The 17,256-nt window shown below is 47.8% G+C and overlaps 5 protein-coding genes across 5 annotated transcripts; 2 read left to right on the plus strand and 3 right to left on the minus strand.

The window, feature by feature from the left end:
* Nucleotides 1-6,685: 6,685 nt before the first annotated feature.
* N7458_007246 (glutathione S-transferase) lies at nucleotides 6,686-7,630 on the minus strand (the record flags this gene model as incomplete). Its single annotated transcript, XM_056910628.1, has 3 exons — nucleotides 6,686-7,041; nucleotides 7,154-7,539; nucleotides 7,590-7,630. 3 exons carry the CDS (start codon nucleotides 7,628-7,630, stop codon nucleotides 6,686-6,688), a joined length of 783 nt encoding a protein of 260 aa, XP_056766332.1.
* A 1,321-nt stretch (nucleotides 7,631-8,951) lies between these two features.
* Nucleotides 8,952-10,080, plus strand: N7458_007247 (Enoyl-CoA hydratase AKT3-1; the record flags this gene model as incomplete). Its single annotated transcript, XM_056910629.1, has 4 exons — nucleotides 8,952-9,271; nucleotides 9,329-9,439; nucleotides 9,496-9,852; nucleotides 9,930-10,080. 4 exons carry the CDS (start codon nucleotides 8,952-8,954, stop codon nucleotides 10,078-10,080), a joined length of 939 nt encoding a protein of 312 aa, XP_056766333.1.
* A 360-nt stretch (nucleotides 10,081-10,440) lies between these two features.
* Nucleotides 10,441-12,473, minus strand: ugd1 (UDP-glucose dehydrogenase; the record flags this gene model as incomplete). The annotated part of the gene is made up of 3 exons (XM_056910630.1): nucleotides 10,441-11,649; nucleotides 11,713-12,152; nucleotides 12,233-12,473. 3 exons carry the CDS (start codon nucleotides 12,471-12,473, stop codon nucleotides 10,441-10,443), a joined length of 1,890 nt encoding a protein of 629 aa, XP_056766334.1.
* A 978-nt stretch (nucleotides 12,474-13,451) lies between these two features.
* N7458_007249 (glycosyltransferase family 4 protein) lies at nucleotides 13,452-14,903 on the plus strand (the record flags this gene model as incomplete). Its single annotated transcript, XM_056910631.1, has 1 exon — nucleotides 13,452-14,903. The coding sequence occupies one exon, from the start codon at nucleotides 13,452-13,454 to the stop codon at nucleotides 14,901-14,903; it is 1,452 nt and encodes a 483-aa protein (XP_056766335.1).
* A 264-nt stretch (nucleotides 14,904-15,167) lies between these two features.
* N7458_007250 (2-hydroxyacid dehydrogenase) lies at nucleotides 15,168-16,211 on the minus strand (the record flags this gene model as incomplete). Its single annotated transcript, XM_056910632.1, has 1 exon — nucleotides 15,168-16,211. The coding sequence occupies one exon, from the start codon at nucleotides 16,209-16,211 to the stop codon at nucleotides 15,168-15,170; it is 1,044 nt and encodes a 347-aa protein (XP_056766336.1).
* Between the last annotated feature and the right edge of the window lie 1,045 nt (nucleotides 16,212-17,256).

Genomic DNA, 17,256 nt, shown 5'->3' on the forward strand with positions numbered 1-17,256 from the left:
AGAAAAGTAAAGTAGGACTGAAGCTTGGTTGATTGTATTGAATCTTGCTTGTATGTCTTGCATGGCGGTCTGGCTTGATAACATCCTGCCCTATATCTCACACCCCCCCGTAATCTTTATACTATAGTGCAGATAGCAGTAGAGTATAGAGATTAGTATAGAGTAGATAGGATCGATATATATATATACTGCTATAAGATAGCTAGATATATATCTTCCTAAATCTCAATCTCACAGGGTTAAGTGGTTCCTTCCGCATTCGCGTATAGAGTATGGAAAAACCTATTTAGGTGAAAACCATACTCGAAGGTATCCATGATATTATATATCAAATTGGATATATATATAGCTAGATCTCATAGAGATTAGCTAGATTCTTCAGGTCTTCAAATATTTCTCTTCTGACATTTTTAGTCAGGAAATCTGCTAATTGCAGTTTAGTGGGGACGTATTGAACATCGACCCTTTCTTGTTTGACCTGATCTCTGATATAGTGATATTGTATATCAATATGCTTCGTCCTTTTGTGAAATTCAGGGTTTTCGGCTAGCTTAATAGCTGCCTTATTATCCACTAATATAGTAGGCTTGCTAGGCGTATAGCCTAGGCCTAATCTATCGTTTAGATAGTTGAAGAGATTAGCTAGATAAATAGCTTCTCGTATAGCTTCTTTCATAGCCATATATTCGGCCTCGCAGGTAGATAGAGCTACTGATTTTTGTAGCATCGAATTCCAGCTCACTATATTATTAGTGGCTAGATCTCCAGATAGGCTAAATATATAGCCAGTAGTGGATTTTCTACCATCGATATCGCCTGACCAATCAGCATCAGAGTAGCCTTTTATATATAGGTCATTCCCTGTGCAATCGTAGTGTAGGCCTAGATTTGGCCGATATTGTAGATATTGCCATATCTTCTTTAATTCAGAGATATGTGATTGGTCAGGATTGCTCATATATCTTGAGCAATAGGCAACTGGATAGGCTATATCAGGCCTAGTCTTTAGGCTGGTATAAAGTAATGAGCCAATCTCTTTTTGATAGAGATTAATAGTTTGCTCTGAAGCTTTTGATTGATTTTTTCTTAGGTGGATCCCTGCTTCACCCGGCGTTTTCTTTGGCCGTTTGCTAGTAGTAGCAAATTTTGACAAGATCTTTGATATATAATCATTTTGATCGATAGTTATCGATTGATCTTGATAATTCAGGCTGATATTATTGCCTAGGAAGGTGGCTAATTCGCCTATCTCTTCCAATTGGATATACTGCCTAGCCGCAGTAGCTAGCTTATTTATATAAGCTAGATCTTTGTGTATAATGATTATATCATCAACATGTGTGATGATAATGGCCTGGGTTTTGCCATTTATATATATTCCCTCGTCGATAGGAACTCTATCGAATCCGAGGTTCGCGATAGCCTTTGTAAAGAATTCAGACCAAAGCCTTGGTGCTTGCTTTAGGCCATATAGGGCCTTCTTTAGATAGCAGCACTTATTTTGATGATCTTTTGGCCTATATAGGCCAGTTGGCAAGATAGTATATATATCACTATCGATATCAGCATGTACGAATGCGTTTTTAACGTCGTATTGCCTGATATGCCATTTTTTATTCATCGCGATTATCAGCAATATATGCCAGGTTTCTGTTCTGGCAGTAGTAGAGAAGGTTTCTAGGAAATCAACACCTAATCGTTGATTAAATCCTTGTATAACCCATCTAGCCTTATAGCGAATCGTTTTGTTCGCATTAGTAATATAATTAGCCTGGATGCCTGTGGCATTCTTTATAGGCTTCTTTTTGAATACCCATCTGCCCCTAATAGGTGTTACACCAGGGGGTATATCAACGATTTCATAGGTTGCCTGATCTATCAGGCTTTGATTTTCGTCCTGACAGGCCCTATACCACTCATTCCTTTCAGCTGATTGCATAGCTTGATCAAAGGTAGAGGGTTCTTGATCAGTTCCTGCCGATAATATATAATCGGTAGGCTGATCGTTGATAATAGTCTTTATAAAATCTCCTAGTAGCGTATCTGATATAGTATATATATCTTCGCTATCTTTGGTAGATTTTAATGATGGGATTTGGATCTCTATCTTATGAGACGGATCCGCTGCTATAGCAGCTTCCTTACTAGCAGTTTGCTTAGTAGGCTTACTAGCTGATTTGCTAGTTTCTTTACTAGCTGATTTGCTAGTAGATAGGCTAGTAGATTTGCTAGTATATCTAGCAATCTTCTTTTTGATAGGGTTTGCTGCTTGTTTAGCAGATCTTTTCTTGATTCCTGGTTCCTGATTGGCTAGATCAGATTGATTCTTCAGGAATCTACCTTCTAAGATAGTAGGGTCTCTTGACCAAACTGTCTTCTTCTGCTTCAGATCATATAGCTTATAGTGCTTCTGCTCACTATAGCCAATAACAATAGCTATAGATTTTCTTGGCGATAGCTTGCTAGGCAGGTTTTTGTTTGTATGATAGTAGGCAATAGATCCCCAGGTCTTTATATGCCTGATAGCAGGTAAGCGCTTGTGATATATCTCATAGGGTGATTTGAACCCTAGAGCACTGTGTGGGGTTATATTATATAGATAGGTAGCAGCCAATAAGGCTTCTCCCCACATATCTTCTTTTAATCCTGATTGGATTAATAAACATCTGACCTTGTTCATAAGTGTCAGGTTTATGCGCTCAATTAGGCCATTTGGCTCTTTTGTATAGATAGGCGTAGTTCGGTGTATAATACCGTATCTTCCTAATAATATATGGAAGTTATCATTCACGTATTCAGTACCGTTATCGGTAAATATCTCTTTGATCTTCTTATTAAGCTGGTTTTCAACCAATTGCTTATATAAGGTAAATTTCTTAATAGCTTCGTCTTTTGATCGAAGTAGAGATATATGTAGATATCTTGATGTTTTATCAAGAAACGTGATGTAGTAGCGATAGCCATTATAGGTCTTAGGGCTAATAGGCCCTCCAATATCGCTATGTATTCTTTCGCCTATGCCGTATTCGGCAGCAGAAGTAGAAGATTTATTGATCTTCCTGTCATATTTTGACTGTATGCATATTTCGCATATATCTTGCATATAATCTCTTATCTCAGTATCAGATAGAGATATATCGGCCTGGCTTAGTAGCCTTTGTAGTGGTATTAGGCCTATATGGCCTAATCTATCATGCCAAAGTTTTAAACTAGTAATATTGCTAGTACTTTGGATAGATTGATCTTGATCGATTTTTTGATCAGAATCTACCTTATGTGGCTTTGTATGCATCACATATAGGGTAGTTCGATATAGATTATCTTGCTTATGCCCAATCAGCATAATATTTCGATATTGATCGAAAATAGTGGCCTTTTCGCTATTAAATAGAGATACTGAATTTTTCAGTGCATGTGTGCTTAATATATTGATTCCCAATTGTGGGACATAGAGCACATTAGTCAATTTATAGACTAGATTGGTATTTGTCTGGAAGATAATATCTCCAGCAAGATCGATAGATAATCTTTGTGCATTTCCCCACATGACAGTTTTATTAGTTTTATATACACTATCAAACAAATCCAATTTAGATACTGCACATATAGTGGCAGCTGTATCAATAATGAAAATCACTTTTGTAGTAGAAAGATCTGAATTTATCAGATTATATGCACTTTCTATAGTGATATCAGAATTGGTTTCTTGGTTTGTTTTGATAGGTAGATAAATTACCTGATCGGTTTCATGCGAGAACTCATCGCAGAGTGAGAGACTTCTTGGTGTATTCACCATAGATTCATTACTCAGATTTGAGTAGTCTCTTATCAGGTTTTGATCATCAAAGATTGGTAGGCCATGCCTGATTGGCTGTGCCTCTGTCATGGGTATATCAGATTCTATCTGATAATCTGATCGATAGTCAATTGGACTAATCGGTGTATAACAGATATCACCGTCAAGATCAATTGGATCATTAGCCAATAGGCTAGTAGGCAGTAGGTTGCTAGCCGAGGTTTCTTGATGTTCAGCTTCTGCGGGGTAATCTGTCACATGACTAGTGACGTGGATTTCTTCCTCGTCAGATTGCTCATTGAGCATTGCTGTGATCATCTTCTTTTGTTGATTAAATCTTTGATTATTTTGATTGGATCTAGGCCAATTTGCCCTAGGTATCCAATTAGCTGGTCTGCCAGAAGGATGCAGATACCAGCAATCTGCTACTGTATGGCTTCGCATATTACAATGCGTACAGTATTTGCCAGAATTTGACAATTTTTTCCATGGTTTTTTGCTAATTCGACGATTTTGATTAGCCTGACGATTTTTTGAATAGTGCTTTACCTGATGATTAGGCTTGCGATGAGCCTGATATTTGTTCTGTCGATTAGGCTGATGGCTATCAGCTATGAAGATTTGTTCGCTTGATTGAATATGACCACGCGATTCGTCAATCAGATTGGCGAATAACGATTCAATCGTACAAGAATCAGAGTCTCTGCGAAGAGATTGAATAATATTTTGAATAATCGGTGCGTATGATTGGTCAAGATTGTTGAGAACCCATGCGAATACGATTTGCTTTGGGAAATCGATTCCTAGGCTTGCCAGTTCGATTAGCAGGCGTCTTATCTCAGTGAGATAATCATGCATGCTATCGAAATCGCCTAATTGACTATTGAATAGGCTTTTCAACACAAGGAATTCGGTAGTAAAGCCTTTAGGTCGATATTGGGTAGCCAAGGTAACCCATGCTTGGTAGGCCGATGTGGTATCTCCTAACCAAAAGAGTGGGCCATCTTTGCATGATAGCTTGATTGATGATAGAGCGTCTCGATTCATCTGATCAATAGTTTTGAATTTATCAGATGGAATAACTAGCTCATTTTGGCCTATCTCAGCAGGGCTAGTAGATCTTGTAGGTCTACCAGATCTTCTTCCTGACCAAATCGCAGTATTTCTGCAATCAGGTGATCGTTGATCAGGTGGTAGAGCAATTGCTTTTTCATAAGACCAGTGTTGATTAGGAATCTGGCCTTGCTGAATAGCAGGAAGCTTTGTGTAATCATGTAGAATCGCATCGATCAGTCTCTCTTGATCAAGAATTGCCTTGATTCGGATAGACCAGGCAACATAATTTCCTTCTCCTTTGAGAGGATCGATATTGTGTTTGTTGATCATTTTGAGTTCAAAAAACTTGATTGAATATTTGAAAAATGATTGTTTTTGTCAAGAAAGTTGAGATTTCTTAGTTTTCGTATAGAGAAGTAGACGCGACCGGTAAAAATCGAGTATAAATTTTTGAAAATAAGAAGTCGGAGGAGCTTTTTGTTTCTCTTTAAGAGAGAGAAGTTTCTCTTAAAAGTAAAGGATTCTTCGTTGAAGATAGAAGATTGAAGAAGTGGTATAAGCCGAATTGAAGTAGGATCAATTCGGGCTCATAACCTGTGAGCAAGCGATGCTGCGCAGGTTGGGTAAAGAGGAAGATAAATTAAAGATGATTAAATAAGATCGATTGATCTTTCTTCCTCTTGATTGAATAGGAAGGATAAGTTCAATTCGGCTTAGAATCATAAAGATGAGAGAAAAGTAAAGTAGGACTGAAGCTTGGTTGATTGTATTGAATCTTGCTTGTATGTCTTGCATGGCGGTCTGGCTTGATAACATCCTGCCCTATATCTCACAAGCCTACTATCACTATATCCACCACTGAAGCTGAGCTACTTAGTTTGTTAGACGCTGTACGCTCGCTGTAGTAGTGGAAGCGATTCCTCGACCGAATCTCGTTCAAACTAAGCTATACGATTACCCTGCGATGCGATAACTAACAGACCGTTACGTTGTTGACCTCCGAGCACGCTAAAATCGATACGAAGCTTCGTCACGTCGATATTCATGGACACTGGTTGAGACAAGAGATCAGCACAGGCAGGATTGATGTTAAATGGGTTCTAACTACTAAGATGGTAGTAGATGGCCTCACGAAGATCCTACCGCGCTAGAAGCACGAGGATTTCGTCAAATTGATGCGTATGGAGGATATACAGCACCTAATCGAGGTGTAGAGAAGGAAGAAGAAGAGAGAGGGCCTGCTGCAGGAGATCAGCGCTTATCTCGATTGAATTCAACACTAGCGAAGATATTCAACACTCGCTAATCGCTGAGGGGGTGTGTCGGAACAGCAGGATGGGTGGATCCCTAGGGAAAAGGAAATACTAAAACACCCGCCTAGCTTAGTCATGTTTTTGCCTATACAAATTGTTAGCAAAGGGGCATCGTAGCAATTCAGACTTGTTGATATCCGATTGGTGCGCGGTATGATTTACTAAGCAGTATTCGCGACTGTTCGCAACCTACAGTGTAGTCACGTGGTTTTCGAGAGGCAGGAGAACATCACCAAACTGCCAAAGTGCAGATGATTTCAGTTCGTCGAATTCACGATATGAGAATCATCGCTAAAATTCCTCCTCTTTGCATCCTCTAATCACCTTCTCTATGTTTTTGCCACCAGTATTTCAGTCCTGCGTCAAACATCTCCCCTCCATCTTAAGATGCTCTGCGAATCAGAAAGCCGGTATTTCTCAAATGATAGCTTGGAAATGTCACAGAATAAAATAGGAGAATTAGGTCAATTTATAGCTAACATGTTCATCAAATACAATCATCCAGAGCTTAACCCAAGTATTACATAGAAGCCGAGAAATGTCCCTCGATCTGCTCAATCTTTACAACGGCCTTCTTGTAACCGTCAGCCTCCTCCAGACGTTTAGCATAGGCCGCCAGCAGGGGATACTTGTCCTTCTGCTTCTTGTCCTTCAAAACCCGGCCGCTAGCTGCGATGAGTGGGAAACTCATCAGAATGTCGGCTGCAGTCAGATCCTTCCCGCAAAGATAAGGGCCGCCATCCGGAGCCGTCTGCAGCTGCTGCTCCAGGAAAGCGAGATTACCCTCGATATTACGAGTCAGGAAAGCCGCCTCGACCTGCGAAGCCACGATGCCGGTAATTGGGCGAACGAAGAAGGGAGGGGAGTTGCGGATGGCTTTGATACGAACGTCAGCATGATGGTTCGGTTCGGTTCGGTTCCGGGTGTCGCTGGCAAGAATACGAGGCGCAAATACGATATGGGCGTCGAGCCAAGAGATATGACTTACTATCGTTGACCAGAGTCATCACCAAGAATGGCATCAGGGTGCCTTCCACGTAGTGCATGAAGTAGCGGTACCGGATCCACTCCTCGCGCTCTCCGCCGACTTGGCCCTCGCGGCCTGGTTGATAGCGTTCCGGCACGAGTGTTGGTCGCACGCTGCCAAAGTGGTCGCAGAGATACTCTACGATGGCGCCAGACTCGGCCAGTACCAGCGGCTTCTCTGCTCCTGGGGCTTCGATCGTAATGACGGGGGACTTGCCCAGAGGGTGCACCTCCTTGAGCTCGGCTGGAGCCAGCCTGTCGGCACGACGCTTGAAGGTCTTTAGCTCATATTTCAACTGGAGCTCCTCGAGTAGCCAGAGAATGCGGTGACTTCTAGATTGCTCGAGCCTGCGAGGTGTTAGTTACCAGAGGAAGTTGTTTAGAAAGGTAGGACAAACCAGTAGAGCGTGATCTTGCAGCCTTTGTTGTTGTCAGTCATTTTGCGAGGCAGCAAGGAGTCGGGTGTAATTGAGACGTCTGACAAGGAAGAAGATGGAAATGGTAGATTATTTATTAAACCTGGTTCATTTTTGAGTTGCTCCTCCTTCGGATCATCCGTTCATTAGTGGTAAGCAAGTGGGCTATGTGGTTCGTGGTTGAATGATGTCAATGGCCCGAGGCTCGATTGATAAGGATAAACCCCCGAGATCTGCGGATCCTTCCCCCGTTCATGTGAAGCGTCCACGCATTCGTTGGGGGTTTTCACTCCATTTTCGAGGCTCTCAATGGTTCCTCTACGGAGTACAAAAAGTAATAAATGAATTGAATGATCCACTCTCGATTTGTCAGAAAGATGGGACTAGTCGAATATGGGGTACGGTCTGGTGCAACCGTTGGTGTTCTAGGCCGCACTGCTCTGTCCCGAGGTTCAGTTCCGTTCCTGTGGTGCCCCTATGTGAGTTACCAACTGCATTCCCAATTCAGCCATGCAACTAAGACTCACAGGTGATGTATTATCTACAGACTAGGTTATTATTATTATATTGAACGTCTCGAAATATCATCCGTTCAATTCTGCATGTGGTCCGGGTTGCTAGGTGGAGATCGCGAGGAAGGATATACCTACAGGTTTGCAGGGCTGTCAACATGCTCATCGACGGTCTCTACCCAGGCTCAACGAGAAAAGATATCAACAGCCTATAAGCATTCGAAGATTTGACGGATTATTTCCCATATCTAAATGGCTTTCGTTCATGGTCAATCGACGACGAGATAACCAACGAAGTAGATTCGAGGACTGCCCTCAATAGTTAAAGGGCGTTGGAAGGTCACGGGTGGCGGAGCGTTGCCTTCATTCTAGAAAATGTCGCCATGCCTTTTTCCAAGCAGGCTCTGTCCTACCAGGGAGGTATATTGGGTGGTTAAAAGGGGCAGTGGTAGCTCGATAGTTTAGTATGACTATAAATTGGCAGCGAACTACCTGGTACATTCGAAACCTGTGATGGTACAACATACAGATTAATGCAAGGGAGAGTTTATTTAGACATCAATTGAAACATCAAACACCACTTTTCCCTCGCCTATCCCACGATAGGTATTTGTGAATTCTTCAAGGCCAACCTCAAGCTTAAACAGAGCTCAATATGATGTTCATTACCCCCGCTCTATCGGATGATCGCCCGCTCGGGACCGAGGTACCGCATCGCACGCCGCGTGCTAGTCAAGCCGACCATCCAGGACTCATAGAATGTATAAGACGTATAACCTTTTCCTCAAAGTAGCCAAAGTACAAAATTACAAGAATACCTATTCCTCTAAAAATGCCACTCACATCCCTCGCCCTCGATATCCCCACGTCCTACGAGACTCTGGGTCTCACTGACATCAAGATCTCCCACCATCCTATTGGAGTACCATCGGCAACTCCTGTCGTGGTTATCACGCTGAATAGACCAGAGAAACATAATGGGTTCACACCTGCTATGTCGGATAGCCTGACGCTGGCATACCAGATGTTTCATGTCGATCCTCGTGTCAAGGTCGTTGTGCTGACTGGTGCAGGAAGGATGTTTTGTGCTGGGATGGACCTCGATATTGGATTTGGGAATGGGGAAGGGAGGGCCGCTGATTTTCGGGATATGTAAGTTAACCTAGTGGTCTCGAGTGGATCGATTTAAGCCGATGAGTCGTTTGTTAGTGGTGGACGGGTCACTTTGGCCATGCATCGATGCCATAAACCTACTATCGTCGCACTGCAAGGTTCGGCAGTAGGCGTGGGAATGACAATGACTCTGCCGGCGGCAGTAAGGTATGCCTTGCTAAGAAGTAAAGAAGTATAATGCCCTCTTTTTGACCTTAATTCAGGATCTGCCACGAGAAAAGCAAGTATGGCTTCGTATTCGCCCGGCGAGGAGTCACCATCGAGTCCTGTGCCTCATACTTCCTCCCTCGCTTGGTAGGATTCTCCCGCGCGATGCACCTCATCTCTACTGGCGGAGTCTTCCCACCATTGCCAAAGCATTTCGGCGACCTATTTACGGAAGTCCTTCCTGATTCCGCCCAAGTGCTCCCCCGCGCTTTGGAAATAGCTCAGGATATGGCGGAGAATGTGAGTCCGCTAGCATCCTCGATGAGTCGGGCGTTGATGTGGGAATGCCCGACTTCTCCCGAAGAGGCTCATTTGCTGGAGTCAAAGGTCTTTCATCATATGGTTGGGCAAAAGTACGTTATTGAGTGTTGATTGAAGATTGGGTCCAGTTAAGGCTAGGGATTGGTAATTGATAGCTGACTACTTGCAGGGACTACAAGGAAGGCGTCAACTCGTTCTTTGAGAAGCGGAAGCCTCAATTTGAGACTGATCCGCGGCAAAGTAGTGCGCCGAATTATCCCTGGTGGCCCGAGGTAAATATCGCTCTGGAGCCAAGTGTTTCGAAGGGGTCTAAGTTGTAAATGGGAAATTTCCATCAAACTATGGAAGCAAGAATGAAGGCAGTTGGGTATATGATTCCAATAAGAGGCAAATAGTGATTAGGTATCCTGGATTGAGACAGACATTCTGGATTGTCTCATAAAAAAAAAAGAAATAAACAATATTCACAATGCAATCTATACATCATTCCATCAATGTTGGGTGTCCAACCCTCGCCATGAACAAAACATACCAGACATAAAATCATGAACGAATGAAAAAAAAAAAAAAGGAATCAATCAATTAGTCAAACTCCATGTCTCGTGTATTCTAATTAGCAAACGAGAGTGGAAGGGAAAAAAAAGAAAAGAACGAATCAAAAGCACAAGGGTATCGCTATACTATGCCACCAATTCCTGGGTTCGTCGGCCCACCACGTCCACACTAACGCCGAGCCGCTCCAACTCCACCGCGTCCAAGATTCCCCGCCCGTCAAACACCCACTTTGGCTCAACCATGTTGTACGCAATGCGCGTCCACTCGATCGCCTCGGTGGCCGTTGGCCGGGTCGCAGCTGAACGGCAATCACCGCAGTCTGCAGAGCAGGCTTCTTGGGGTCGCAGTTGATAAGACACGCCCGCATGGGTCCAGATCTCCTGGTCCTGTCGGGCACAGGCTCGCTTGGAGTTTTCCTCGCCCATCGCATCCGCGGTAGAGCGAGCCAGTTCTTTCTGCATGGGAGGAATAATGGACTGCTTGGATGATTTACGGGCTGGGGCATTCCGGAACTGGTCACAGTCGGTTACTACCAGCACCGCATGGGCTTGGGAACAGGCCAGGTACGGGTCCGGATGAACCTTGACAATCTGACCCAACGCTGAACTCGGGCAGACAGTCTCCAACTCGCGCAGGATATCTTCCTGGCGACAATATGGGTCGAAGATGGCGATCTCGGCCGGTCGCTCTTCCAGAAGCGCACGAACGACTTCCACCGCCAAGGACTCGCGCGTGTCACCGGTATTCTTCTTAAAGGCGAATCCGAGCATCGCGAGCTTGCGTCCAACCAGGTTACCCTCGAAACGATCGATGATCTTGCGAGAGAATCGATCGCGCTGTCGCTCGTTCATCACATTGACTTGTCGCCAATAGTGTGCCACATCGTCCAAACCCAGGGATTCCGCTAGGTACGCCAGACTGGCGATGTCCTTGCGGAAACAGGACCCGCCAAAGCCCAGTCCTGCCTTGAGGAACTGGGGCCCAATACGAACATCCATGCCAATAGCCTTGGCTACCTGGTCCACATCTGCTCCAGTTTTCTCGCAGATCGCACTAATCGAGTTGATGCTGCTGATGCGCTGGGCAAGCATGGCGTTGGCCACCAGTTTGGCCAGTTCTGAGGACCATGCATTGGTCTCGATGATGCGCGATGGGGGGACCCAAGCCGCATACAAGTTGGCCAAAGTCTGAGCCGCTAGGCGTCCGCTGGGAGTGGGTGCGGATCCGATCAATACCCGGTCTGGGGCCGTGAGGTTCTTGACGGCCGTGCCCTCGGCGAGGAACTCGGGGTTGGAAAGAACCTCGAAAGAGACACCTGGTCGGTGGGTGGCAAGCTGCACGAAAAACGGGTTAGAGAACACGCTCTAGATCGTACGAACATCTTGGATAAGAGATACCATTTTGCGCACCCGCTCCGCTGTCCCTCCTGGCACGGTGCTCTTCTCCACGATAATGGCGCCTGGCTTCGCATGGGCCGCGACATCGCGCATGGCTCCATCAAAGGCGGTCATGTTGGTGGCGCACCCGGCGCCCACGCCGAACATCTTTGTTGGGGTATTCACCGCCATGAGGATGATATCTGCGCGTGAGATGGCCTGAGCAGAGTTACACGTGAAGAGCAAATTCTGGGGGCGTCCAGATGCAGAGGCAGCGGGCTGGATGCCCTCGGTGCTGATATCGGCACCGTCGCGGACAATACGCACGACCGTGTCCAAGCCCGGTTCGTGGACGGGTAAGTGCTGGGACTGCCATCGTTGAATGCGGCTTGGGTCTCTGTCTAGCACTTCGACCGAGATGGAAGGGTGATAGAGGGCCAGAACTGCCGCCGTGGGACCACCTGTAGCGATTTGGGGTCAACTCACGCTCCCACCGCAACAGTGAATGCTGCCGCTGAATCTCGGCTGGGATGCGACCTACCGACATATCCTGCGCCGACGACACAGATATTCTTGACCGCAATCCGGGGTAACTCGGTCTCGCTGAGGACGCGCGACTGCGACAAAGCGGCCAGTTTGAGATCATCAAATTCAGAGGGACGGAACAACGGGCTGGCACTTGGGGTGGTGGGACCCGTTGAGCAGGACCGACTTCCCTCGGAAGTTCCCTCGGACGGGGAGGAGGAGGAGAAGACGTCCATGGGGATCTCGTCGCTGGACATGGTTGCCAGCGGTGGTGTGCTGTGTTGCGACGAGCGATGAGGGGAGAACCACGAACCACGCGGGACACGAGACAAGCAATAACGGGGTAACGCGGTCAGATCAAACGCAGTCAGATCAGTCGGATCAGTTGTCTCTCTGGTCTCTGGGATTTGCGTGGACGTGGTGATCAATCACGATCTAGTCCAGGCCGAAGTATGAGGAACTATGAGAAGACTTGGCGCGACAACCGATGCACTCGAGGAGAAGAAAGAGAAAAGGAAAAAAGGAAAGACCAGGAGAGGATATTCCGCTCTCGGACGTTCCTCGTGCTCCTCATGACCATTCCCGAGCAGGTCATATTTCTTATTACGATTTCTCGTCGTTGCCCCTTCATATGGACTCCTCCTGTACGGAGTACTCGCTGCACCGGAGGTGGGAAATGTTAAAGTGATCGCGATCGTCCACTTGCGAGCGCATCGTTGGGGCACGCGGGGAATGGCGCGTTCCCACTGGCTGCCAAGCAACACTAAGCAACACCCCAAAAGTCCCTAAGACGATTCCTCTCTTTTGCCCTCCCAAAATGTCCCCAAAAACACCAAAAAAAAAAAAAAAAGATGTCCCAAAATATCCCCCCAAAATCCTGGCCCAGTCCTTGTCAGCGGGCAGATGCGGCACGTGCAGCATCTCTCTCGACATGACCACTCCAACTCTGTCCAGCGCTGTCCAGCTCTCAACAGCTCCCGCCAATCGACGGCTCTTGTGTGCCAACCCGTGGCCTTGTCCACGGCCATTCTCGTCCCAAAATGGGCGGAGATGAGAAGAAAGAAGAAACTTCCTTCGACAAGCCCGGGACCTGCACCGGACCGTGAGCAGCCAACTTGGAATCGGCATTGATCAGCCCCACGCCCACCTGCAAAAGACTATCTATCAACCCCCCTCCCCCCTCCTCCCCCGCCTCGAGAGAATTCTCTCGCCATGACTTGTGCTGCATCGGCATCATGGCCGAGTCGTCGCCTTTGCTAGCGTCCTTTCAGGAGGATCACGACCAGTTCCCCAGCATTCTGCAGGGCAAAAAGGTCCTACTGGCCACCGAATCCTGGGGTCCTGTCAACGGCGTCAGTCGCACCACTCGCAGTCTGGTTGAGTACCTGCGCGAGCATGGCGTGGAGCTGATTCTCGTCGCGCCGCATTTCAAAGGCGACACCGCGAAACAAAAGGTACCCTGGGAGCATCGCCTGCCCGGGTGCGCCCTGCCCTACAACCCGGACTTGACCGTGGTGTATCCGTTCCAAATCAACCAGGTCTACCAGCAGACCTTCAAGCCCGATATCATCTACCTGGCGAGTCCGGCCTCGCTCGGCTTTCAAATGCTCCTGCAGATTCGCCAACTGCGATCCCCCCCGCCAGTGCTGCTCAACTTCCAGACCGATCTGTCCGCCTACTCGGAGATCATGCTTCCGACCCCGCTGGATCAGTTTGGCGTCTGGCTGTTGGCCACCGTCCAGGGATTCTTGTTTCGGACGCGCGCCGTCCGTACCATCTTCTACCCATGCTCCGCCATTCGAGGCTACCTGGAACGCGCCGGTGCCCCCGTCGACCGATTCGTCCAGCTGGGTCGCGGCGTCGATACCGTTTTATTTACCCCCACGCATCGGGACGAGGCCTATCGCCGAGAGATCGCCCCGGGTGGAGAAATCATTCTCATCTGCGTCTGTCGCATTGCCCCGGAGAAAGGATTCGAGTTTCTCGCCCAGGTCGCGACCCGCTTGGCCGCGGACAAGGTGCCGTTCAAGCTGTTGATCGTGGGAGGGAACCGCAACCCCGCGGTGGAAAACAAGGTCAAACGGTTGTTTGACGCGGTCCGGAATCATGTCGTCTTCACCGGGTTCCTGACGGGAGTGGCGCTGGCTCGGGCCTACGCCTCGGCCGATCTGTTCTTGCACTGCTCGATTACCGAGACCTTTGGGCTGGTCGTCCTGGAAGCCATGGCGAGTGGACTTCCCGTGATTGCGCGCGATCAGGGCGGGCCCTCTGACATTATCCGTCATGATCAGACCGGGTATCTGGTTGCACCACATGACCTGGATCGATTCACCGAGTTGACGCGGGAAGTCGCACAAGACTCGGCCCGACGGGAGAGACTCGCGACGGCTGCCCGAGAGTATGCTGATGATACCACCTGGGAGAAGATCAACCGTCGAGCGGCGTGGCAGATTGCCGATGCGTTGACGCATACTGATCAAGAGTCGCACGGGCCACGGACACCGCTTCGACCGGGGATCATGGGCTCGACCATGGAGCAGGTTCGTCTCGCGTTTGCAGTGGGCATCGTCTATGTGATGTGGTTGATTGCGGTGGTCCCGTTGATCGTCCACGGACATCGCTTTATCCCTCGGGCATGGCAGGCACTGCGAGATCAATTCCAATGTACTCGACCGCTCCGCAACTGAATTTGATACCTGGAGTTTCTTTCTGTTGATACGGCGTTGCCATAATTCCTTTGTCCTTGTTTACCCGTTCTTGCTTTGTTTTTTGCGACCAACACGGTCAAATCTTTCAGACCTGCAGTTGATTTGATCCATCATGAAGGCCATTTGCTATTATGATTCCCATCAGTCTGATACGATCTATTCAATGCTACATACTTCATATCTTTCTACCCCGTTTCGCATTATACATTATGAAGTACCAGGTTTGTCATCTTCCATTACTATTTACAACCGCACCGGTGCGGTATCTCTTCGGACCAGTACATGTCCCTCTGTAACCAGAGTATTTGCACATGACTTCCCACCAGCAAAATCAGACAGATTCGACAACGTGACACCCGCAATCTCCGTGAGAGCCTCACTCGTAAAGAACCCCTGGTGGCCACAGACCAAAACATTGGGAAACGTCATCAACCGCATCAAAACATCATCATCAATAATCTCCCCCGAATGATCATTGTAAAACAGCTCCCCCTCCGCCTCATACACATCCAACGCCAACCCACCCAACTGCCGCGTCTTGAGCGCATCAATCACCGCCGCACTATCAATCAATCCTCCCCGCGAGGTATTCACCAGCATCGCACCGGGTTTCATCCGCGCCAGGGTACTCTCGTTAATCAAATGTTTCGTCCCTCCGGTCAACGGACAATGCAAGCTGACAATATGACTCTCCTGCAACAGCGTATCCAACTCGACCAGCGTGCCATACTGCCCAAATTCAGGCCCCGCAAACGGATCATACGCTATCAATCGACACCCAAACCCGTGGAAGATCCGCGCCGCAGCAAGTCCAATCCGTCCCACGCCCACAATCCCCACCGTCTTCCCGTAAAGCGTCGTCCCGAGTAACCCCTCGATATTAAAGTTGCCCTCGCGCACGCGGTTATACGCCCGGTGCGTCTTGCGGTTCAGCGTTTGCACGAGCGTCACGGCAAACTCAGCTACGGCCTCGGGCGAGTACGCGGGTACGTTCGCGACGAAGAGGCCCAGCTTTTCGGCCGTGCTGAGGTCCACGTGGTTGAAGCCTGCGCAGCGGAGGAGGATTGCGCGGACGCCGCCCTTGTGCAGGGCGTGCAGGACGGAGGCGTCGAGTGTGTCGTTTACGAAGACGCAGACTGCATCGCTGGCCTGGGCGAGCGGGACGGTTTCGTCGGAGAGGGCGAAGGCGTGATATTCGATTGTGCAGAGGTTGGGGAAGCGGGTGGTGAGCACTTGGTCGAGGTAGCTCCGGTCGTAGGATTTGGCGCTGAAGACGGAGAGCTTCATGATTGGAGTGGACGAGGGGAGGGGAGGGGATTGGAGAGTTTGTGGTTTAGGGTGATGGTGTTTGTGCTTCTGGTCGTGGATCGCAGTACGGAGTACTGGAAGGGGAACCCTGTGCTGAGGTTTAGCTCGAATATCGAGGTCGAGATCGAGGTCCAGCGCTCGAACCTAATGCCCTGCATGACGTGGCGTCGCGTGTCTCTGGACAAAAGCACCGAGTCATGACGCCATATCCGGGGTGCGGATGTAAGCCGATGTGGAGAGAGGGGATATATGGTGGATTACCATCGGAACTATCTCGAAATAGAAACAGTTGCAAGCGAAACGGATGCAAGCGGTTGGGAACCTTTTCCACCGCGTCTGGGCAATGGGCATCGCCGGTCTGGGGGTTGCACTTGCACCTCCGGGGGAGGAATGTAAGGATCCGAGATCTGACGGGCCTTTGAGATCTTGGAGATTGTACCAGATCTGAGGGGTTGATGGGTTGGATCGGGACCGTGTTTCCTGGTCCGGAGTGAACGTGGTTGTCCGCTATAGTTTCATGGGTCTGGTACAGTGACTAGGTACTGAGTTATCAGCACTTTTGTATGGCTGATGTGAACTACAATAAGGTTATCGCAAGGTTATCGCAAGGTTATCGCAAGGTTATCGATAGTCCGTGCTTTTCCTTTCCCCCGCGTCGATGCCTGTCTATCGTGGGAAAGCTTGTCCTGAGGGATTCCAAGGGTCGAATACTACGTTGACTTGGAGGGGTTTTAGTTTTATGACTAGGTCTAAGAGTTGTCGAGGTCTTGATACCTGAAGCTTGAGGAATGTAGCTTTGGGCACGTTCAATTAGCAATGACAACGGTAGTCTTTATCGTTTTCGCAGAACAGGCCACGGTAGGCAATAATAGTATATTGTATTTGGAACTATGTACTTTCTATGGTTGAATTGGATACTTACTTGAGACTGCAAACAGTCCTCTCTCACCTCTTGGTGGTGTTGCTAGTCACCGCGTCAACTCATGTCAACGGTCGATTCCATATGCAGGTGCTCAAGCCAAAT

Source organism: Penicillium daleae (assembly GCF_028827525.1).
Source record: "Penicillium daleae strain IBT 16125 chromosome Unknown utg000006l_segment0_segment0, whole genome shotgun sequence".
NCBI lineage: Eukaryota > Fungi > Ascomycota > Eurotiomycetes > Eurotiales > Aspergillaceae > Penicillium > Penicillium daleae.